The sequence below is a fragment of the Protopterus annectens genome, chromosome 8.part0, assembly GCF_019279795.1.
Source record: "Protopterus annectens isolate FY-2018-M chromosome 8.part0, PAN1.0, whole genome shotgun sequence".
In the NCBI taxonomy this organism is placed as follows: Eukaryota; Metazoa; Chordata; order Ceratodontiformes; family Protopteridae; genus Protopterus; species Protopterus annectens.
The window spans coordinates 806,880,529-806,907,032 of record NC_056741.1 but is presented as its reverse complement, the minus strand read 5'-3'; the positions used below and the strand labels follow the sequence as shown (position 1 = coordinate 806,907,032).

General features: G+C 34.7%; 1 protein-coding gene across 2 annotated transcripts in view; it reads right to left on the bottom strand.

Annotated features, from left to right (window-relative positions):
- LOC122809059 overlaps positions 1 to 26,504 on the bottom strand; it is a 632,045-nt gene that overhangs the window by 49,308 nt on the left and 556,233 nt on the right. For both annotated transcript variants that reach the window (XM_044080272.1, XM_044080273.1), the window contains exon 4: positions 16,790 to 16,939. In XM_044080272.1, the coding sequence (XP_043936207.1) occupies positions 16,790 to 16,939 (150 nt within the window). The remainder of the gene's footprint in view (positions 1 to 16,789; positions 16,940 to 26,504) is intronic.

Below are 26,504 nucleotides of genomic sequence, written 5' to 3'. Positions count from 1 at the left end.
AGGATAGGGTAGAATGTGAGGAAGGAACAATAGATGTGTCAGTTGGAGGATATAAGTAGTCATAGCTACAGAGTAGTGCAAGAAAGTATGGTATACAGATTAGAAAAAGGGTGGGATGTTTGAGATACAAGGTGTGATTTGTTGCCTGTGAGGGTGTGGTTGGAGAGGGGAGGGGCTGGTTAACTATATGTTACAGGATACTAGGGGTAGGTGGGAATGGGGGTAGGGTATAGAAATGGAGCGGGGCTAGATCGAGGGTGAGAAACTAACGTTGTGAGAGACAATCAGTCACTCTCAGTGAGACTAAGAGTCAGGGATAGAATATATTTCGTAAAAAAAGAAAGAGAGGAAAAAAGACATTGAGAGAGTTGCGAAGAAAAAAGAAAAACTATCCAAAGGCTCCACTATCCTCAACATTTGAGAACTTCATTGCAGGTCAATAAGAAACTGGATATAGCTACCTCCCTGAGGCCAAGACACTGGCAGGTGTAGATACTCTATACAATGCTGACAGTTTAAGAGAAAGTTAAAAGTTTAGTAAACAAATATGCAAAGTGTTAAAAAAGAGAGAATTTTCCAGTGTCTATTCAGTGCAAACAAATCAGCAAGCAAAAAGATCCTTCTCAAATAATAGCAGCCAATGATACTGTCCTCCCACCCCACCCCATAAAAAAGCCAAATGAAAATGATGCAAAAGGGCACTGCTGTCAAAGATCCTTGCCTATCGGATAACATTCCATTTTTAGACATAAATCACACTAAAGGAAGAATGTACACCACTAACAATGCACAATACCCCACTGTACCGAATGGTTTGAAACAGCACTAAAGATGATTTGCCTCAGTGAATGACAATGCCAAAAGAGAAGGACTAGAGCACCATCTCCAACATAATTGAGTTAAGAGTGCCTTCATTTGAGATGGCTGAAATCAACCATCCAAAGTAAATAAATAAAAACAAACAAAACACTGGTATACTCCTATCCTGTAGGGACTATGTTAGCACCTCAATGCATCTGGTAATCCCTTTTGTTGTAAATAGCAATCTAAATTAGCACATGCTAAGGACATGGGGTACACAGAGAGAAGTGCAGAAGTACCATGGTCATATCAGCATCATAAAGTTGATTCACAGTGCTTTTCAAGTGCTAATATAGGATATAAAGTTAAATTAATCATAATCTTTCTTTTTAGCCCTCTGCTACCAGGAGATGGTAATCCTACCATAAATAAGGATCATATTAAATTTTCTAACATATATATATTTTATTCCAAAAGTATGTCCATGATGTTAACTTTGGGGTGGGAACAAAATTAAAGCCTTTTCGAACTAGCTTAAAATCCAGTGGAGTTATGGTTAATGCACTGTAATTAAATATATGAATATCTTCATAATGAAGAATTGAAACCCTGTTCTTTTGTTCTAAAATTTCAATCTCTTGGTCCCACTGCCATGACCTTTGAAAACGTCAGCTTCTTCCATTGTCACAAGTAGTTTTTTATATACATATAGTCTTTATCATTATTCAATGCCTTTATCATCAGAAAGGAGATGAAGTCTGATTTAACTTATATACAGATGAAAGTGCTTAATTTAATGAACCATATTTTTTCTTGGATTATTCTGGTGTACCTCAACTTGAAAGCATGCTTTTTCTATTTTGTGGTTCTTTATTTGCATGCAGGATGGTGGGACAAACATTTGCTAGTTTTTTGGATGAAATCAAATGCCTTGGTAGTGAACTGGCAAATGAAGAATTGAATAGAGTGATTTTCTTAACTTACCAGTAGAAAGAATAACATGATGTTACTGAAGTCTTTAGACACATTTTAAGAGTTAAGAAATGGAAATACAAATTCTTTTCAGGGATTACTTTGCATGTTTTACACTTTTTTTTCCTGTGTAGGATTTCCTGTTATTGTGTTTATTATAGATAAAAGAGCTATTCTGTTTTATGATACTTCTCTGAGGAACATGTAGCAACTTAATGTGGAAATAGTAAAAGAAAATCATCAGTTGAATGAAAAATGATGTACCATGTTTATACTTAAAAAGGAATAACTGCAAGATCACTTGATTTGTCCATGAAGCATATATTGAGAAAATGTTGTATTCCGATTTGCATATTTTGCATTTCTGGGGGGCTGGATTAGCAAAGTGTATGTTTGTAAACAGGTACACAGATATCTGTTAAACTCATGTATATAAATATATGATAAATGACATATGATAAATATAAATTATTTCAAAATTTTAATTGCATACATAATGAGCATTGAATTTCAAAACTTCGAATGTTCTAATATCGAACCTTATTCAACGAAAGTTTAAAACATCAAACATACACAACAGTGATTTTTTTTCCTAGGGAAAAAATTTGCTGTTCCAAAACACATACACACAACACAAGCACACCAAATCTTACACCTAACCCTACACTAAACTATACATACACTACTAACTATCCACTTACCTTAACCCAAACCCTAACCCTAAGGTCCAGCACTATCACACACTCACCTCACCCGCACCCTAACCCTAACTCAACTAACCCGCCCTAACCCTCAGGTCCACACAATCACACACATACCTAACCCGCGCCCTAAACCTAACTCACCTAACCCGCCCTAACCCTCACGACCACAGAATCGCACACATACCTAACCCACACCCTAACCCTAACTAACCTAACCAGCGCTCAATCGCACACTTACCTGAACCTAACCCGTAACTTTCCACCACGGCACTGAAAATACCAAAGCAATCGAAACGGGCAACCAAATTCTTTCCCTAGGAAAAAAATTTGGTTTTCTGTTGCTTCGATATTTTCAGCTTTCGCTGAATACGGTTCGATATTAGAACATTCAAAGTTTTGAAACTTTGAGGTTTATTATAGACCCTTTAAGCTATATGACTGCCTTATGTTGTTTTTTTTTTTCTTTCTTACTGTTAATATCTGCCAGATTTTAAGTCCTCAGTTTGCTTTGCTACCTGTATATAAGACTAAGTATCATAACTGCGCTCTTATTGTATACAATGTCACTACCTGCTACTACTGTAAGAACTGTCTTCTAGAAGCATTGTTATACAAGATTATTGGTCTTGTCTCCGACTTGACCAATTTATTCTGTTCTAATCATTTTACTGTTATGAATGTCTGTTACAATTTTTTTGTTTATTGTACTATACAATTTTCTTTCTACTAACAAAATGGTTTACTAACAATGGACTTTTCTCTCCGGGCCTCTGCTGAAAAAGGGTTTTATGTACAGTCGGACTCTCGTGGTAAACAAATGTAAAATAAAAATAAAAATAAATAAAATAATATTTTATATATATATATATATATATATATATATATATATACATATATATATATATATATATACATATATATATATATATATATATATATATATATATATATATTTAGTACATTTTATTAGAATAATATTGATCTGCATTAAGTTTATTAATTTAATTGATTATAATATTTATATTTTTGGTGTTGTACATTAAAAACTGAAAGAACGCTAAGTGGCTTTACTTAACATTTTTTTTATTTTTAACTAAGCATCTACATCGTAAGGGAAAGTACATTGCCTGTTGCCCACAACATGAATTATTTGCTCATATTTATCTATGAAGGGTAGTAGTAAAACTAATGAATTTTATAAGTGACGATTTTCTTTTTTTTTTTTTAAGGAAAAACTGTAGTAATTTAACATATTTACAATGTATGCACAAAAAGGAAGAAATTCAACATCACTTATTGTTATACAGGAATACATTGAATCATCAAGGGAATCTTATACAATTAACACATTAATAGTCTTGGTATTTCAATAGCAACATTTCAAGGTTATTTCAACCTCTAAATGTCTTAATATGATTTATAGATCTTATTCTGATAACTTTTTCAGTTTTGCATAGTATTGCTGTTAAATCTAAAAGTTATTTGAAAGTAGGAACTGAGTTTGATTTCTAGTTTTTTTGTAATAACTTTTCTAGCAACCGCCAAGAGAGCCTAAAACAATTTTTTGGTCTTTGACTTTTCCAGATACAAGAAGTAGAACATTTATTAGTATTACTGATCCAGTTAAAGAACAATTATCAGATCATAAACATTTAATGTTTCACAGTCTATAAACATTCTACGTATATATTTCCACATAAAATGTTTCTGTTATAAAGCTGAAGAAGTCTGACTGATTTAAGTAACAAAGTTTTATTATTACCATCTACTAAGTCACTCAGTCAACTACCATCTAAATGTTCTAGAATTTTGCATCAAAATTATTATTATTATTTATAATTAACTTATATAATTTGGACAAGCTTCCTTTGTAGGTCAGTCTACCATTGATAATAGCATTTATATATTCATCTAATGGGGGAATAATGTTCTGTTCCTCTTCACTCATATTATCCACAAATTCATTTAATTTCTTACTGATGGATAATATTAATTGGTTAGCAGATTTGTCCAACTTATATTCTTTCTTTAAATATTCTGGGGACTTAACTTTTCTTTTTTTCAAACCAATCAGACCATAACATACCTCTCAACTGTACAGATTTTCACAGCATTTCCAGATTTTTGTCTCTTATTTTTTGGTGTGTTCTTCCTAAAACATGTACCTTTCTGGCAAATAGCTGAGGATTGAAGTCTTTAAATAATGACAAATATTTGAGTTTAAGATTCCACATCCTTCAGAAAATTCATGCTAATGCAAAACATATTATCATATCAAATTTCTAAGTTTGTAAGAACAATATTTAAAATCTGTCCCTATTTGCCCCCTATCATTTTAGGCTTTGCCCAGATTTTTTTATCTAAGTGGTTGAGTTGTATGGGCCATAATACTAATCCATTCTTTTCTGGTAAATTCATTTTAACATTGTTCTGAGTTTCCTTTAATCTAAAGTTGTGTACAACAGGAAAGCACAACAATTTCCATTTTGATATTAATGGAGTTTTAAAAACACAGTTCTTAACTGTTTTAATAATTGATTTCATATATGCAGAGTTTAAAGATTGAAATAAATTTCATTCTAAGGTAAATGTTATTAACCAGATGAAAGGATTATTACATGTTTCTAATTTATCATATTTAATAACCTCGTAAAATTTAGTATAATCTGCTCCTACATGGTTTTCCACTGACTAGTATAAGTTGAGTCTATCCAGAGTATAACTGATTTAAAACTTGCAGCAACAGAATAAGATTGTGCATCTGGAAAGTTAATATCACCATATACCTATCATCTTATATGATTTCTATAAGCAATTCTCAGCATTTTAGAATACCATCAGAATGAAGTTAACATTTTTTCTATTTTGTGAAAGATGACTGTGGTAAAGCTATAGATGAACCAGGCAGATGCACTGGAGATAACAAAAGACTTTATTAGAGCTTTCATCCAACAAGATGAATTTCTTCAGATAAGCCATGCCATATTGCAGCAACAGTTTAAATACACCAATCAATCAACCAGCATCAGTAAACCAATTAAATAAATAAATCTACCCCATACTTAAAGTAACAAACCCTAGTACCAAATACATCTAAAATTGTTACTTTAAAAAGTATTACTTCTCCTTCTAACTTAAAATACATGAAAAATAAGTGAAAAATAAAAATAAAATTAAAAATTTACAAAACATTTTATATATTAACATATAAAAATGATGTATAAAAATACAAATTAACATATATCCTATCTATCTAAGGCTCTAATCTTGAGTAAACAAGAAATGCAGTACATGTCATTAAGACCTAGCCATTTAAAGGCATTTTGTATCAGCTGCCTTAAAGTTCTTTTTTCTCCAAAAATAATTCTGAAGGTCCCCCTGTAGGCCCTGATACAATTATGTCAATAGCTGTATACTTAAAACTATGACCAATACTTACTCCAATGTGGTTTGCAAGGGCATTGGTTTCCTGTCATTTTCTAATGGCATATTCATGTTCATAAATTTTGTCCCTTAATCTTCGATCTGTTTTACCCACACAGAATGCCATACATAACTGACAGGTAGCTAAATAAACTACCCCCATGCTGTTGCAATCAAATTTATGTTTGATTTATATTCATACCCACCAATCAAAAAAAAACTAACCAATTTCAATTTTTGAACACCATGGGTACCTTCCACATCTATTTATATGTGGATCTCTATCATGTGGAATCCCATTCAAATTCTCCAATATTGACTTAAAATTAATGCCTTTCCTAAACACAATAGCCAGAGAGTCCCTGAACTTTTCCCTTAAATGTCCTTCCTCCATCAACATAGGCCAGTTCTTCAGCAAAATGCTGCAGATATTTAACATGATCTGTACTAAACTGAGTGATAAACTGTGCAGTATTTAATACATGGGAAACTGGGTTTGGTACTTCCACATCTGTTAATTTCACACCTACTTGTGTATAACCAGATATAACTGAACTCCCCATAATAGGATGGAAATATCCTGTTGCTCTTTTTAATTCAACCTCATTTCTCAAATTATCCAACAAGTCAGTGGGGTAGCCCCTCCTTTCAAACACAGAATACAGTAAGTCACATTCACCCTTGAAATGCTGATCCAAGGTAACCATTCTAGCAGCCTTTATGAGCTGCCCCTTAACAACTGACCTTTTCTGATGCATAGGGTGAGCACTAGAGTAATGTAGGAAACTTTAGAAATAGGTTTTCTTCCTAAAAATCTTTGATATATATCTCCCATTGATGTCATCTTTCTCTAGATTTACATCCAAATAGGAAATGCCCCCCCCCCCAAGCTGAACTCTTTATAAAATTTCAAAAACACAGTGGTCCCATTTATATATTCCACAAAGCTGTTAAAACAGGCCTCATCCCCTTTCCATAAAACAAACAAATCATCCAAATAACATAAATACAGTGTAATGTTGACTGAGAAAACACTATTAAATACAAACGTGTGTTCCCAAGCTCCCATAAAGAGATTGGCAAACACTGCTCCACAAAGGGACCTCATTGCTACCCGCTCTTCTGTAAATATAAATCTCCTTCAAAACAGAAATAATTATTACTAAGAATGATTTCAAACAGCTCTTCATATAAATTAATCTCATTCTGCGGTACCCCTTTCCCAATCAGAAATTCCAAAACTCATTGAATGCCTCCAGCTTGTGGTATCTCAGTATAGAGATCTTTAATGTCTATGGTAGCAAAATTACATAAGAGGTCAAAAACCAAATCATTAATAGCTTCCAAAAAACTCCAAGAGACCTTACATATTTGTTGCTCAGAATTCACAATTTTTTTAAATTTTGAAATCAAAAAACCTAGCATATGCGGCCGTTATGGAATTCCTTCCATCAATGATGGACTGCATTGGGGGGTTCTGAATGCCCTTGTGTAATTTTGGAACTCCAAAAATACAATGTATAACTGAGGAAGTCATGTTTAAATAATTAAATGTTTGAATAGTAATATATTCCTCAATAAGCATATCCCTAATATGACCATAGATCTACTTATAAGCAACATTTAGTTTGTTCCTGGAAACTTTTTCATAAGCTGAATTATCCAAAAGTTGCATCATCCTATTCCTATAGTCAAACATGTCCATTACCACAAGACCACCCCCTTATCAGACTTCATAACCCGTATTCTTTGTTCATTCAAGAAATCCAACAATAAACATTCCTGTTCATTTAAGTTAGCAAAACTGCTAACATTTTTTAAGAAAGCCATACTTAGATCCAATTCACACATTTTTTTTTCAAAAAACTATATCAGTAGATGTAAAGGGGGGTTATAGGTGCTTGATACCCTGCACATGTCTCCTTGAACTGTCATATTATCAAGGTTCAGCTTGCATGTAAACATTTTTAAGTCAATCAATGTGGTCAGTAAATCTGCTGTTTTACTAGGCATGAAAGTCATATCTTTAGAGAGCAGATCTGCTATTGTAATGTCCAAAACTGTGTCTGAAAAATTATATATATGAAAGTCACCAACCGTATTGGAAATTATCATCAATTCTAGCCCTGTTGAAGGCTGAAAAGTTGGTAAACCCATGTCCAATGAAGAATTCAAAACACTACCCTCGACAATAGTTCCATTTGCTAGCTGTGGATCAACCAAGGGCAAAGCAGAAACCAAAACCAGAGAAAGTTGCTCCACTACTACAGTCTCTTCCATATCCGCCACTGGGAGAATCATTGGGTCCTTCCTGATGAGTTGTGCTCTTGCAGGATGTAATTGTGGGCGGGCTCATCCACATTCACCGAACCCCATTGGTTCCTGCCTGGAGGTGGGTGAAAATCCTGAAGATTGGATTGGTTAGACTGCTGATAGTTGGCCCGTTTTCCTTTGATCCTTTCAGAATGTCTTAGTTCGAAAGTATTGTTCTTATTAGTTTGCTGCTCAAAGTTAACAGTTGTAATATGGACAACAGCATTAGCTTCCATGTTGTTAAACGAATAAGCACAATCTTTATTATTATTATTATTATTATTATCATTAATGAACCTTCCCTTACTCCATGCCTGTGAGGAGGGAGGGGTGGGGTAAGCTTGCCCCTTAGCATATTGATTACTCTCCCTTTATAATTTCTTTAATTTATTCTTCCCCAACTGTTGGATTTGCTGTTCAACACTAGAGAAAATATGAGTATGTTCATATTTCAGTTGTTCATAATCATTCAATATGCCATTATAAAAGGACAGGAAACCAATGCCCTTGCAAAACATATTGGAGTAAGTATTGGCCATAGTTTTAAGCAAACCGCTATTGACAGAATTGTATCAGGACCTACAGGGGGACCTTTGGAATTATTTTTGGAGAAAAAAAGAACTTTTATGGCAGCTGAAGCTAAATGCTTTAAAATGACATGTCTTAATGACATGCTCTATTTCTTGTTTACTCAAGATTAGAGCCTTAGATAGATAGGATATATGTTTATTTGCATTTTTATACATAATTTTTATATGTTGATATATAAAAAATGTTTTGTACGTTTTTAATTTTATTTTCATTTTTATTTTTGACTTATTTTTCATGTATTTTTAGGTTAGAAGGAGAATTAATACTTTTTAAAGTAACAATTTTAGATGTATTTGGTACTAGGGTTTGTTACTTTAAGTATGGGGTAGATTTAATTGTTTAATTGGTTTATTGATGCTGGTTGATTGATTGGTGTATTTAAACTGTCGCTGCAGTATGGCATGGTTTATCTGAAGAAGTTCATCTTGTTGGACAAAACCACTGATAAAAGTCTTTTATTATCTCCAGTATGTCTCTCTGTTTCACCCACAGCTTTACCATAGTCATCTTGTGGTGTTTGGTTTGTTGTTAATTTGGTTGGAGTTTATTTTTTCCATTTTCTTTAAAAGTTTTTGTCAGGTATTAAAGTTACGGAATGCAATATATATATATATATATATATATATATATATATATATATATATATATATATATATATATATATATATATATATATATATATATATATATATATATATATATATATATATATATATATATATATATATATATATATATATAGATAGCACTTTAACAAGTACTAACCTATCCGCAAAAGTAAAAAAAAATAATTCCATTGTTTAATAAGAAGTAACACTTCTTCAATTACTTTTTCAAAAGTATTATTAATAATCTTACATGTTGATAGATTTTTATTCCTAAATATAATAATTAAATTATTAACAATATCTCTTAATCTTGTAGCAAAAATGGAAGTAAATATTTTATAGTCTACATTTCATAATGAAATAGGTCAGTTTGAGGGGTCTACTTTATTTCATTGAAAGCTCATTTCACTGAATTTCAATTCACCCTGACCAAATCGCTGAAAGCTCAAATTACTGAAAACACATTTCACTGAATCTCATTTCATTAAAGTGAAGTACTGGCACTGTGTAGAGTACTGTAAAGCAAGTAAAAGGTATATACCCTTTTCCCCATGGTAGTGGATCCTGGAGTTAGCATATATATAGTTAGAAGGGGTGTGGGGGCACAGCCCCCACATTGAGGGGTGTGGGGGGAATAACTCCCCCATTAGTTTGGGTGTATATTGTCATCTGAAAAGAGTCATTGATGTTGTAAGTATGCATGTCTATGGTTTAAAATGTATTGTTTTGAAGCTTTTAGTAAAATATAATATAAAACAAAACTAGGTGGGAGCTATGCCCCCCACACCCCTCATCATGGGGGGCTGTGCACCCAGCAACCCCCTAACTATATACACTAACTCCAGAATTGCACTACAGTGGAGAAAAGGGCATATACCTTTTACCTGCCTTACAGTACTCTACACAGTGCCAGTACTTCACTTCAGTGAAATAACATTCAGTGAAATGAGTTTTCAGTAATTTGAGCTTTCAGCTATTTGGTCAGAGTGAATTCATATTCAGTGAAATGAGCTTTCAATGAAACAAAGTAGACCCATTTGAGGAAACTAACTTATTATCCTTTCCTTGTTTAAGTATAGGTGAGATTACAGAAAATTTAGATGAGGAAGGAATTATTTTGTCACTCTGAATTATGCTAAAAACATCACTCAACAATTCTAAAATATTTAATGGGAGCAGACTATATAATTCCATACTTAAGCCATCAACCCTGGACCTTTACAATTTTTCCCTTTTTAAAGCTTCTTTAACTTCTTTCAGGGTAATAGTCTTATTCAACAGAGATATTTGTTTGTCATTAAGTTTATTAGTAACATTTTCTTTAAATAATTGTCAATTTTGTAATCATCAGGATTATTGTTTTTATCTTTATTAAGATCCTCATGGATTTTTTAAAAAATATATATTAAGCATTTTCTCTCTATGTCTGAAGTAAGCTTATTAGTGTGAGGATTTTGGATATTATTGATTTGTGCCCTTTTGCTTAATATCTTACTTCTATTAGTTAGTATATGTAGATTTTTTGAATTAATCTCCACTTTATGTGTTAAAACTGGTTGATATTTGTCATTAATTTTTAATGACTTCAGTATTATCTCATTTTTGTTTGTTGTTCTAACCTCATTTTGCATATTTCATCTTGTATTTCTAACAACTCTTTATCCCACTCTTTCATTGTATTACTAGCCCATCTTCCCAATCTATCTTTAATATGCATTTTTAAGGAGTACCACAGTATGACTTTACTAACCTGACCATTATCAGTTAAAGATAAAAAAAATTCTCGATTTGTTCTTTAAGGTAACTCTTAAATTCTTTTAATTTCATCATATATACTGAGATTCTATAAATAATCTGAAATTTCCTTATATCCATTACTATATTATGATCAGATAAAGAACAATGAATAGTTTTAAAAAAATTCACTTTATTAAGTAAATCTTTAAAGGCATAAATCCTATCAGTTTTAGTCTGTGTCCCATGTACATAAGAATAAATGAAGAACAGTGACATATCTTCTGCTTTCACTAGTAAGGCAACTAAATTATTATTACTAATCTATCTATTTAGTGATTTAGCAGATGCCAGTATTTTAGCTTTATTCTGCTCACCTGTATCTTCTATACTAGATCTGCTGTTAAAATGCCCTGCTAAAATTAAGCAACTCTTCCAATGACTTTGCAGTAAGCTTAAGTGATCTTTAGCCATTCTTGTACCTATTTCAGGGATACAGTAAAAAGTATCTAATATGTACAGTATGCAATTATATTTAATTATTACAAATGTATACATTCCTTTGGGATCATTAATGGATTCCATGACCTTAGGAGTTACAAAAGATTTTCTCCAAAGTATAGCAGTACCTCTCTTTTTTGTTGTTGTTGTTAAAAAAAGCATATGGTAACATTTCATAACCAAAATATTGTATATCTTTATCTATCAAGTGAGTCTCTTGCAGGAATGTAATGTCTCCGCTATTTAATTTTGGATGTCTCATTAATGATTTCCTTTTGTTGCCATTATTTACTCCAATTACATTCATAGATAATAGATTAACACTATCTATACTGTGTATTTAAAAATATTTCTTTTAAAAGATAATATGACACATTTATCTACCATATTAATTTATTTGTATAGAAAACTCTAATGCATTCCTCCAGCACTATCTTAACATTCCACATTTTTGTGAATTCTTCCTTTCTACAGAATAAACTACTAAACCTCATAAATAAGAAAACAGACAGGTCTATAACTATAACTGTATATATTGCTAATAAAACACTAACTACCAGGGACACCAAAGTTTCTAGTTTGCATATCAAATAGACAATGTACTATACTATTGCTCTACCTACCAACATCTAAAATTCATCAAAATAATAGCCAAGCCTACCATTACTTACAAATAATTTATATAATATCATATATATAGGTCACAAATAATAGGAATAACAGGACACTATTAATTTAATTATTTATGTTGCCATTTAAAACTATTCCCTCCATTACTACTTAAAAGTTTAACAATCCCTTCTATTAATCACAAATATTAAATAATCCAGCAAATAGTATATTGTATACTATTTATGTAATAGTAGTATAACATTACCAATTAACTATTCCTGAATTATTAATTCATTTAACATTATTATAACTAAATGTCTAAATAAACAAGTATAACAGAGTGAGACCTGAAGAGCTAAAGACATCTGTAAACTTAAAGGTGACAGGTAATCTTATCATACTAAACTATAATATAAAAGGGAAATCAATACACACACACACACACACACACACACATATATATATATATATATACACACACACACACACACACACACACACACACACACACACACACACACACATACACACATATGGGTCTACTTTGACTCACTGAAAACTCATTTCACTGAATTTCAATTCACCCTCAAAAATCGCTGAAAGCTGAAATCACTGAAAACTCATTTCTCAGGATCACATTTCACTGAATGTTAAGTACTGTTGGGCAAATAAAATGTATATGCCCTTTTCCCACTGTAGTGTGATCCTGGAGTTAGTATATATTGTTGGGGGGTGGAGGGCACAGCCCTCACATTGGGGCATAGCTCCCCACCTACTTAGCTTTTATATTTATGAATCTCATTTCACTGAAAGCTAACAATAAAAAAAGCTATCCCTTCTCAGATTCAAACATATCAAAAATCTACTTTACTTTCTATCAAAATGGATATACTGATTCAGCAATAAAACATTCAAATTTCAGCATTGACTTATGAACTGAGTTATTTTAGGTAGTCGTAATGAATCTAGTAATGTGCAACATATAAAAAGCTTCAAAGTTCACAGGATCAAGCTTCAAATTTCAGCTTTCAAATTATTTTCAAATATTTTTACGATTTTATATATAAATTATATGAGATCTTGTACATTTACATATCTGCCATATGCAGGTATATGTAATAGCCATTTTTCTTTAAAGAAGTTTGTTATTTAAATATATTTTCTGTCTTATTTTCCTAGTAGTATACTACCTTATTCTATATATCTTGTATTTCTAAAATCTCCCATCAAAGAGCTGTTTAGTCATCAGATGTCTATTAAAGATTATAGTATTTATACATATTTCTTAACTTACTGATACTGCTCTTTTCTTAATTAATCTTGCTTATTAAATATTCATTCCTTGTTCATTTGCATATTATTCATAAGGTGTTTGCTCTTCTTATTAATTCTTGTATTACAAGCAATCTTGACTATATATAAAAGAATTCCTGCTTAAGCTGAATGTGTGTTTTTAGCCATTGTGAACTGCTGCTCTGATCTAAGCTTCACATACTGACATCGGAATTCGACTACAGCATGTGAAAATGACAACTCACAGCATACAGCAGCTGCTAATTTCCTCTGCTCATTTCTCATTCCTCTTAATTCTTTTAAGCTGCTCTAATTAGTAACAAACATCTAACTTTACTTATTTCAATTAATATGTACAGTTAATATGTATAGTTAGAGTTAACGTGACAGCATAAGTTATTAACACGCAAAATGTAAGCAAATTATAAGTTAGCAACATTTCAGTATAAAAAATCACTATAGCTTACCAATTCTTCACATCTAAGAACAGAGAAAAATGTGTTATTTTGAGTAGATTTCTCACAAATATACTTGAAAAACTGAAAGAAAAATGGAGTTATTTTCATTTTTCAAAGACATGACATTTAGAAACACACTTATAAGTTTAGTTAAAGGAAATATATTAAACATTTCACTGTAAGTACAGTAAAACAGTAAAACTAATCATTTATATTCCTCATCATAAAAATGTTTTGCTTAAAATATAAACACATACTTGTAGAAGTGTTGAAGCTTAAAGTCCAGTGCACACTTTTTACTTAGGGCAAATCTATTGTTTCAGAAAATAACAGTTCTGCAATTAGAGAATGAAAGTCACTTGTTTTTTAGGATTTTTCAATTTAGAAGTGGTTTTCCAGGAATTCAGTTCACTCAGTCTCTTAAGGGAAATACTGTTCCACACCATTTCTTCAGTATTATTAAGGATTTTACTGCTGTTAGCAAAAGTGGATCCCTTCTCCAGTATGTTAAATATTTTGCTTTTTTTTCAGAAAGAAATAATTTGATTTTTGCAGGAAACACCAAAGTGGCTTTATTTGTTCTTTTTAAGTTCCTTGATCAGTAGTACACAGGATTGTCTCTTTCTTATTACTTTACTGGAATAATCACTGCCAAATCTGACTACATGTTCACCCATTTTAATAGGTGATCTGGACCATACCGTTTTTAATATTTGATCTTTTTCTAAGCTAGACATCAACTTAATTAGAATTGAATGTGGTGTTGAGTTTCCCTTCTTCGAATGTGCTCTCAGAGATCTATGTACCCTTTCAGTTCCAGAAGATAGTTTCAGTTAGATTTAATGTTTACATAGTCAGGTAGTTAAGACGTCTATTATAATGTCTCCCTAATACTTTTCAGGTATACCATAGATTCTAATGTTATTTTATCTCAGTCTGTTTTCTAAATCATCAAGTTTTTCAATGAGTTAGTTATTTTGTTTTAAAGGAAATTCAGTCTGAGACTCATCTTCAGTTATTCTTCCTTTATGATCATTTAAAGTTTCTTCTACACTGCTGACCTGTGTACTTTGTTGTTTCATAAGAATTTCTAAATGTTCCCTCTTCTTTTTGATCTCTTCATTGAAGCTTTCTAGTTTGGTATCCAGTTTGTCTATTTTAATTAATACATCCTGCATATTAGATATTAGTGACTATATGTCTTTTATAATGCAAGAATCCTGAGCACCATTTACTGAATGGCTCATGTTGAAGTCTCTTCTCTCTTAACCAAGCAGTTGAAATTCTGACTGAGAAATTACAGCTTTTGAAGAACTTGAATCTATAAATATTTTACCTATTAGTGAATAAAATTAGCTAAAAAGTATCTCCAAATTTTAATGTTTGTGATTATATTTTCTGTCAGAGAAAAGTTTTCTGTCACAGAGCGTTTACCAGTGTTGCTCTCAATTAGCCATCTTGGTCACTCCCTGCAATTTTCTTCTGGCTTTTTGAGCCAAGTATAGCAATACGTATTGTCAACATGGGACATAGTTTTAAATGTAAGAATGCCTCACTACTGTGTTTTCTCACTCCTCCCATATAAGAGAAATTCTCTTATATCAACTACAAAAATATGAAATGAGTTATTAGTTAATATGTAAGTCATCAAGCAGGTAATTCAGATCAATTCACTACAAAAGAGTAAGCATTTCTTGCTCAAGCATTTAAAGTGGTATTATACTGTAATAGTCATGCTATGTGTCAGCACACTTGAAAACACAGATGTAGTCAGACAAATATTCCATCATAACTGGCTTTGTGGTTATGTATCACATATGTGTTATGCATTTTTAAATTATTTTCCACTCTTTATACCACTGTTGTTCTGTGAACAAGTGCTCTATGTACAACAACATTGTGATGCTGATATGATCACGGTACTTGGCTGTGGTTTCTCAAGGAAGGGGTTGGTTGATATACTTGGGGATATGCCTATTGGTGAAAGTTCATATAATCAAATGCTCTAATGAGCGACAATTCCGGACATCGAGATGCGTGCTGTGGGACTGCAGTACAGTGAAGATTGGAGTATTTGCCCTTTTTTTCACTGTAGTGCGATCTCGGAGTTGGTATATATATTTAGCGGGGGCACAGCCCCCCACAATATTGTTTTCAATTTTCAGAATTTTTGTTCATTAGTGTGTTTGATTATATGAACTTTCATTCATATAATATAGACCCTGCCTATTTCCTAAGTCAAAGTGTTGAGTATAGTAAGTAGGGAGTACAAAGGGCTCCTAGAATTTTCCCACACAAAATTGTTTTACTTTCATTTATTTGTTTATTTATTTATTTAGTATGTTGGGTTTTTGTTCATCTGCTGTACAATTTTGTTTCTCTCATGCTGTAGTTGTCAGTAATAAATATTGACATTCAGTAACTTTTCGAAACCCACAATACATAAACCACAGTGCAAGAAAATAAAAATAGATAGTTGAATAGGCAGATATACAGAGACAGATAGAGGATAGACCAATAAATATTCTACATAAGACTTACCAAATCAAGGAACCACTAGTCAGAGCCATATTGAGATATCTCTTATTTGTAATCTTTATGCAGGAAGCAAGACATTTGAATCTGTAAATATTCTACACTAAGAGTTTTTTAGTAGCAGTTTACATGCTTGAGTTGTTAGATACCCAAAGTCATTCACAGCTGTATGAGTCTTCAGCTATAGGACAGTCATCTGTGGAATACTGTTTCTTATTTTGCACAGTAAGAAAACTTTACTCACCATTAAACTGTTCCACATTGCAAAAGTCAGTAGTGCAACATTCTGATACAGCACCCAGATACCAATTTGATGAATTGCTCGCCACACTGGTATTACATTCTTTCGGCTCACTTACACAATTCTTCAAAAAAACATCAGTTATAATTCCAGCTGTAAAAAAGTAAATAATTTAAAACTTTCAGCAAAAAAGTAAAAGAAAGAATCATTTCAGCATTTATATTTGCCTGTGAAATTAATTTCAACATATCTGTTGTCAGAGCATTAGTACTGAATTATTTTTTCAAACATAAAATGACCCCATAGGGCTCCCCCTGATGTTATCCAAAGTGGACTATAAATTTACAAAATCAGGAATTTAGGGAGATTATTATTAAAGACACAGAAATTGGAGATAGGGTTAGCACTTAAGTTTTCAAGTCAATCTTTGTTTTCCTGACCATAATATGCTGTTTTCCTCATTGGAGCCTGAAGCAGCTTGAGTTTCTATACAGGGGGCATTCAGGAGGAAATTACAAGTCCTGAGCAACTGCAGGGTTTAACAAACAAGTGCTAATGCTAACATCTCAGACTGGTTCTTTTTTAAAAAAAAAAAGAGTAGCAGAATATTTCATCCATATCTTTAATCTTAGCTTTTCATATTTTGCTTCCCCTTCCCTAGGAAATTAATTATAAAGACCCATGTGACCTGATGAATTCTTAGCATGTCTTCCACTCGCCACACTAGCCAAAGTACAGGAGAAGTTTGAGATTAGAAAGCTTATTAACTGCCTTCATATTTTGGTAAACTCCCAGGGGTTTTATTTCAGTATTGTTTTAGCCCTTGTAAACATGACCTGTGATGGGTACTGAATATCATTCTTAAAAACTGTGATCACATTTCTAAATATGAGCTGTTAACACAGGACTAACAATGATTTACTCCATGTTTCTCTCTTAAATGCTGTTTTGAACTCCCTCCCACTAAGGCCAGATTTCGTCTTCTGTGGAAGACCAAGAGTAGAATAAATGAAAGCAGAAGGGCAGTTCTCTTCCATGAAACTTCTTTTGAAAGCTATACTTCACTATTTCTTGATTCCTTACTTTATAATATTCATAAAAGCAAGAGCTCTGACATCAGATCTGCTACTATTTACCATACAGCTGATAATAAGATTCATCTGTCTGAAATATCTCCCAAAATAACTTAATAATGACTTCCATATCACCCTTACATGTCACAGCTATTTCTCCAACATAAACCACTTCTTAATACAAAACATAACAAAGACAGTGCATTTTATGTATGTAAATACAGTTTATCTCAGATTCTGCCATTGCTTGGTAAATGTGGCAATACATTATTAAATGCAGTTAGCTGGGGGGGGGGGTTAAAGACAGGTAATTTTCTACTATTTTTCTAGGTCTTTTGTTCTCTTCTCTGCCTACTGACCATCAAATCTCTCCAATGGTATATGGGTCCATTCACTCCCTGGCAGTGTGGGGGGTCATACTACAGGTCTATCAGGGTAACAGCCTGCACAACGATCCATTATCTGGGCACATATCAGGGAGTTTGTGCTCTCACTGCATCCAGCAACTAAAGTCTTCTTCCTGTTATGGCCCTAAACCCACTTCCAGGTGGTGACATACACACATGCATCATTTTTTTAAATTTCTCCAAGTCTTTTAGGTTTCTAATACCATGACGGGAATGGACCCCATTCCCAAGTCAAAGTATGATTAATGTTCATGAAATTAGTATTGTTTCAGTCTTTGATGTTAGCTAGAAGTGCTCCTTGCAGCACCCACAATATGCCCAGTAATGACTCCTTTTGCAATTCATATGGAGTTACATGTATCGGTAATATATCTAAGTACGACTGCAAATTCTTTTTTGTAAGACCCATTGCTCCTACTACTATTGAAACTGTCTGGGTATCCTTCTTCCACATTGCCTTCATTTCTGCCTGCAAATCCTGATATTTTCTGACTTTGTGTCTCTGTACGTAAGAAACCGTAATCACTGGGTGTAGCAATTTCAATGATCAATGCTACTTTTATCTTCTTTTCATGGAATACTATATCTGTTTTTCTCGCATCTATTTTTTAAACTGTTGGTAATGGATGATCCCATGTGATATATACTTCATCATTTTATATAATGCTTTGTGGCTCATGTTTCCAATGTTTTTCAGCTACTTCAATATTATAATGTTTACACAATCCCCAATGCAACAGTCTTGCCACATTATTATGCCTTTCAGTACACAGGCCTTCTGCCATTAGTATATCACAACCAGCAAAAAGATGTATGACTGTTTCCAATTCTGTTTTACAAAACCTATATTTGTCTGTTTCTCCCACATGTTCAATGGACTTTGTAAACCAGCATGTATGTAGTCCACTATCTTGGGCCGCCAATATTAACCTTTCATCTTTTGGTTTAACAGGCAGCATAGCAAACTGAAGACTTAAAATCTGGCAGATATTAACAGTAAGAAATAAAAAAAAACAACATAAGGTAGTCATATGGCTTAAAGGGTCTATATTAGAACATTCAAAGTTTCAAAACTTTGAATGTTCTAATATCGACCCGTATTCAGCAAAAGCTGAAAATATTGAAGCAACAGAAAATCAAAATTTTTCCTAGGGAAAGAATTCAGTTGTACATTTCTGTTGCTTCTTTATTTTCAGTGCTGTGGCGGAAAGTTGGTGGAAAGTTACGGGTCGGGTTCAGGTAAGTGTGCGATTGAGCATGGGTTAGGTTAGTTAGGGTTAGGGTGTGGGTTAGGTATGTGTGCGATTGTGTGGACATGAGGGTTAGGACGGGTTAGGTGAGTTAGGGTTAGGGCGAGGGTGAGGTGAGTGTGTGATAGTGACGGACCTTAGGGTTAGGGTTTGGGTTAAGGTAAGTGGATAATTAGTGGTGTATGTATAGTTTAGTGTAGGGTTAAGTGTAAGATTTGGTGTGCTTGTGTTGTGTGTATGTATTTTGGAACAGCAAATTTTTTCCCTTAGGAAAAAATTTGCTGTTCTGTATGTTCAATGTTTTAAACTTTCGTTGAATAGAGTTCGATATTAGAACATTCGAAGTTTTGAAACTTCGGTGTTCTAATATAGACCCGGCTTAAATTCAATGCTAATTACGTATGCAATTAAAATGTTAAAATCATTTATATTTATCATATATCATTTATCATATATTTATATACATAAGTTTAACAGGTATCTGTGTACCTGTTTACATATATACACTTTGCTAGTCCAGCCCCCCAGAAATGCAAAATATGCAAAACGGAATACAACATTTTCTCAATATATGCTTCATGGGAAAATCAAATGATCTTGCAGTTATTCCTTTTTTTAAGTATAAACATGGTACATCATTTTTCATTCAACTGATGATTTTCTTTTACTGTTTCCACATTAAGTTGTTACATGTTCCTCAGAGAAGTATCATAAAAACAGAATAGTTCTTTCATTTACAATAAACACAATAATAGGAAATCATACACAGGAAAAAAAAAGTGTAAAACATGCAAAGTAATCCCTGAAAGAATTTGTATTTCTGTTTCTTAACTCTTAATCTGTCTAAAGACTTTAGTAACATCATGTTATCCTTTCTCCTGGTAAGACAAGAAAATCATTCTATTCAATTCTTCATTAGCCAGTTCACTACCAAGGCATTTGATTTCATCCAAAGAACTAGCAAATGTTTGTCCCACCATCCTGCATGCAAACAAAGAACCACAAAATAGAAAAAGCATGCTTTCAAGTTGAGGTACACCAGAATGCTGTTGTTGTGTCTTTTGGCTTTTCCCGGTTAGGGGTCGCCACAGCGGAACTCCGGTCCGCTAATGATTGGCAGTAGATTTTTACCTGCCGAGTTGTCAGGCCTGATGCACAACCTTCAACAAAGGTATGCCCATTCATGCATGTCTCCACACAGAAGACGCTCTAGCTGAGAATCGAACAGGACAACATCTTACTGTGAGGCAACCACGCTACTGCAGCACCACCACCGCAGTGTATACCAGAATAATCCAAGAAAAAACATGGTTCATTAAATTAAGCACTTTCATCTGTATATAAGTTAAATCATATTTCATCTCCTTTCTGATGATAAAGGCATTGAATAATGATAAAGAATATATGTATATAAAAAACTACTTGTGAGAATGGAAGAAGCTGACGTTCTCAAAAGTCATGGCAGTGGGACCAAGAGATCGAAATTTTAGAACAAAAGAACAGGGTTTCAATTCTTCATTATGAAGATATTTATATATTTAATTACAGTGCATTAACCATAACTCCACTGGATTTTAAGCTGTTTCAAAAAGGCTTTAATTTTGTTCCCACCCCAAAGTTAACATCATGGACATACTTTTGGAATAAAATATATATATGTTAGAAAATTTAATATGATCCTTATTTATGGTGGGTGTACCACCTCCTGGTAGCAGAGGGCTAAAAAGAAAGATTATGATTAATCTAACTTTATATCCTATATTAGTACTTGAAAAGCACTGTGAATCAGCTTTATGATGCTGATATGACCATGGTACTTCTGCACTTCTCTCTGTGTACCCCATGTCCTTAGCATGTGATAATTTAGATTGCTATTTATAACAAAAGGGATTACCAGATGCATTGAGGTGCTAACATAGTTCCTACAGGATAGGAGTATACCAGTGTTTTTTATTTTTTTGTGCGGAGAAGATGTGCGGGAGAGCACTGCCCTGTGGAACTGTGTGGTTCACAGGGTAAATGATGCCAGCCTGCACAGCAGAACCTATGAGCGTGTGCCACATCGGGCCACTGACCCAAAATACCATGCCCGTCAATGGACTGCTGCTGTAGCAAGGGACTGGCTATCCACAGGTGGGGGCCCAGCCATCCAGCCCCCACTGACACCCACCAAGAAGCTCCTCACCACAATTGGGCTACACCCCGAACGCACAAGGCATGACACTGAGGGAAGCATTGTGGAGGTGGGCTGCACACACACACACACACACACACACACACACACACACACACACACACACACACACACACACACACACACACACACACACACACACACTGGATGAGGAGTGTGCAGGTAAGGACCCAGTGGGGATTAGTACACTAATGTATCAGACATACATCTATCTGTATTGTATCTACATCTTCTGCTCTCCGTTCAAATGACAGGGCATAATGTCAAATCACATATTGGGTGATGATGTCTGTTTCCCCAACAGAGAATGCTGGAAGGCGAACACTCTGCTTGTTACCTGGAAGACATAAACAGGAAAATGGTCACAGGACCTCATACAGTTGACAAAATGTACATCAACAGTGGATATTACTTGCAAATAATCTACACTACACCAAAACCTCCAAGCTATCATGGCTATAGCAGCTTGCATTACATTCCTGTCCCTGAGCTATCTTATTCCCCCCAATGTTGGACACTTGATTGCATAATCCTCTAACCTCCATTCATTTCTGTGTAGAGGGTTGACAGTGGGCATCTTCTATGTGGATGGTTTGTGGATGGTGGCAGGTCTGTGTTTGACTGTGGTGTGTGATGGAGCTCTGAGCACATGCCTGAGGTCATGTAAGAGGCAGGCACTGATGTTATTATGCCCCATGGAGATATGCTGTTGTTGCCATCAGTAGGCAATATGTACATGCTCACCATTGCTGAGGGAGGAGTGTGGTTGATGTGCATATCTCCCTGTACAACTGGGGTGGAGGGGTGGCAATCTTCCCACCTAACCTGTGTGATGCAGGTTGCCTATATCCACGGCATGTGTGTATGAGGTGTTCTTTACTCCCAGTACAGGGTGAATTGTGTTGTTTCATCTGAGACTTACAACATATGTGGAGACACAGTTGCAATTGTCCTTGGTGGGGTGGATATGTCTGATTCATAGTCATAGTCAGCCTTAAAGGAAGTCACCTGTGAACATACATGCTTGCTCAGCTATAGGTGGACTTGCTTCAAAGTTGTTGCCTGCACCTATGTGTCCCTGTACAGTCAATGTAGCAACCTATTATGTGGTTTGTGTATTGCTGCTGTCCACCAAAGGGGATTACTCTACCTTGGTGGAGGCTGGATATACAGGTCAGGTACTGATGTGTCCATACAGCTACAGTGGATATGAAGGGTACACACCACTGATACACTGCCTGCTATTTGTGCAATTGTAACATGACACCACAATAACTCATTTCATAACAATTGGCACCTGTAGTGTGACGTATAGCCTGTACAATTCAATTGAAAACATAACAATCGGATCTGTGAAAACATGGAAATAATACAATAAGCCAGTTGAATGAGTGTGCACACCCCTAAACTGATATGTTGTGTATGCACCTCTTGAGATGGTTACAGCATTCATCCGTCTTGGTCTGGACTCTAACATCATGGCACATCTTCACTTGGCAATAGTTGGTCACCTTCCTAGAAACACCTTTGATTGTATTTCAATGGAACTGTACAGGTTAGGGTCACATAAAGATGAGAAACATTATGAAATGATCTTCTGTGGTCTGATTGTCATACAGCATGCATACCTGGCATTATAACTGGGATGTGTACACTTGCGATATCCACTGTATATAGCTGGTAGTGGTAGGCATGGACAGAGGGTCATAACACAGGTGGACATTTCTATGATTAATAACTGAATAGCATGCCTACTCTAGTACCCATATCAGTGTCAGGGCACTGCAACAACCAGTAGTTGCACACATTTCTGTCTGCTGTATGCATTGACACTGATATTACACACATGTGCAACATGCATAACGTGCACAACCCATGAACCTGAATGCTGGAAACCCATGTGATTTAGTATTGTGCATTCCAGCTGAAGATAAGCATACATAAATGCTCGGGGATACCTGGCATACATTTCTGTTGTCTGTTAGTATGGCACACTGTAGTTACAGTCTTGCCGCTCAATCATACATCTCAGCCTGTTACAGCAGTACATCCGGGCAATGGCACACATAAATGGGTGTCAAAGGGTACATCAGTATTGATACTGTATTAATACAGCTGCACCATACATTCTTACGTTGATTGCACAGTAGGGTTTGACATCACTGCGATAACCTGGAAGATGTCAACAGTCATAAGTAGGCTATTTATGTTACAATGTCATTGCTCACAGACCTGCCAATGGTTTGGCTGACATAACACATGTATATATGTATGTGACTACAGCTATCATTCACAAATGTGCTTATTGTCCAGCAGAACACTGTACAGTTGAATGTTATTAATTCAAGATATCACATGCAGGGCAACACACATGTCTGAAATAGTACTTTACTATGCACATACCGTCTATAGGTCTCTTAGCTTTACAAAGCAAACAAGTGTGATACTCATAATCACAGGTAACATGGATATGGAGAACACCCTATTAACTGGACTAGCAGTACCACAGTCACAACTGTTTGACAGACTCCTTTGCGGCTGTCATATATGAGATGTCCTTTCCCAGGGTGAGTCTGGCTCCTGAGCTGTGATCCCACCTCACAACCTCTCAGAGCATCACATCTGGACAATACCTAAAATAATGGGGTGATAAATTGGGACATACTAGAAATATTCCTGTCACAAACATATGATGTTCATAGAATGATACATTTAGCATTACAGTGAATATTCTTAAGAATGTGGAGTCTTAAACTCAAGTGTTTGTCATTACCTGATGAATTCAATCCTCAGCTATTTGCCAGAAAAGTACAGATCTCAGAAGGAACAGACAAAAATACATGATGGTAAAATGTAGACCTTCTCTGAAGATCTGTACAGTTGAGAGGTATGTCTGTGATGTCCCCCACTGCAGAGAGGGCCAGATGCTATGGCCATAGCAGCTGTTTAGTAGGACATTAGTGCAGCATGTCTTGTTGGGACATATATTCTTCCAAATCATATTTCCCATTATTACAGACCAGGTACTACATTCAATTACTTGCTTACATGTTCCACTTACCTTTTTTCTTCTCCTTTCCACTTTATGTTTCATTTGTTATTTCTCTTTCTCTCTCTGTGCACTACAGGGTTAGAGCTGGTTTGAATAGGTGGCAGCATGGCTTTTGTAGGTGATGCTCATGACCAGGTGATAGCCTGTGCACTTATTGGGGTTCCCCACTTGCTAATTGCATGCAAAGCAGCTGTGTAGTTCTTCCAATAGCCAGTGTCATGGCAATACACTCCTATAAATGAGTACTCCATGTGGGCATTGGCCCTTTCCCTTATTTGTGAGGAAGACATCCTGGAGTTGTTTGAGCTACTACCTCTTACAACAGAACTTGTGGAGACAAGCCAACTAAATGGTGGAGAAGGTGCAAGACTTAGGAGCAGAATGTGAGTATTGCTGTTATATGTTTGGAATACTGCTAGTTTAACAAGGTTTGTCTGCACATGCTACTTCTGCATGGGTTTTAGTCTGACAAAGTTCTGTCTTTGCATAGCTTTCAACTGTAGGGCCATTGATATAATGGCCACAGGTTAGCCTGTTATGTATGGGCTATTCCCCAGACAGGAGTTGTCCTTGGCAAATCAATAGCACACTCTGGTGATTGCATTATGTAGATGGTAACATCTATTTGTTTTTCTGACTTTATATCCCTCAGAAAAGATATGTTACAGCAAACCCTGTAACACCAGCAACCTTCTCAGTGTATAACAGCAATATTTCATATATGGCCGTGTATTTGGGCTTCTGTCCACCAATTATGTCAGGCTTTGTCCAGATGTCATACAGTAGTAGGTGGATAGGTATACTGGTCTATCATTATTTAGTGCTGTAATTCCTGCTGAGGAGAATGGCTGGGAAACTTGTTGAAGTCTGTACATTCAAGAGGTTGGTGTACAGAGAATGCTTTTAGATGGCCTTGTAACATATTTTATGTGGGTGACAATAACACATTGTCAGGGAGGAGCTGGCATAATGGTTAAGGTGTTCACCCTACAGACACAAGGTGCAAGGTTTGATTCTCACATGGGGTAATTGGCTAGGCTTAAAAAAATGGCCCACAGGGGCAGTTAGCCTAGTACTAATCTATGAACAAATCTATGAACCTATGAACATGTTTTGCAACTAGGCTGTTAGAACATGTCAGACGTATTACTGATAGGATATATGTCAGTTCTATAGCTGTACATTTGAATAAATCTCATCATGGGGACAGTAGTGGGTCTCAAGGTACTGCTTCTGAAAACGTCTGTTCCTCATTGTGAAGAAACATTCATAAAAGGACAATTGTAATGTACAGACTCAATTTATTAATAATAACTGTGATACTTTATCCCGTAGGGGGTTAAATGACAAGTGTAATTGGAGGCTGTGTATGCAATTATGTAATTATGTGTTAATTGCTTCTTGTGATTAAGGCATGTATTTCTGGTAATGTTTACTCCTTGAAGGCTTTGGCCAAGACATCAGAGTATAATAAACATGTGTGAATTACTGATTGGTTGTATTTTTCTTTACTATGTTCAGACATTTTATTTGTTTTACTAAGAGGTTGTTGTATGTCTGGCCATTGTGTACGGCCTATCATGATTTTGTAGCAGTGTACTGTTCACTTATTTATTTGGACTGTGGGGGGTAGATGTGAGTGTCATGGCTGCTTTTGCATGCAACTGTGCATCATGCTGCCCCAGCTTTGGGTGGTCTATAAGCAGCATATGTTTGTATGGGCATTTTGGGACATGTATGCA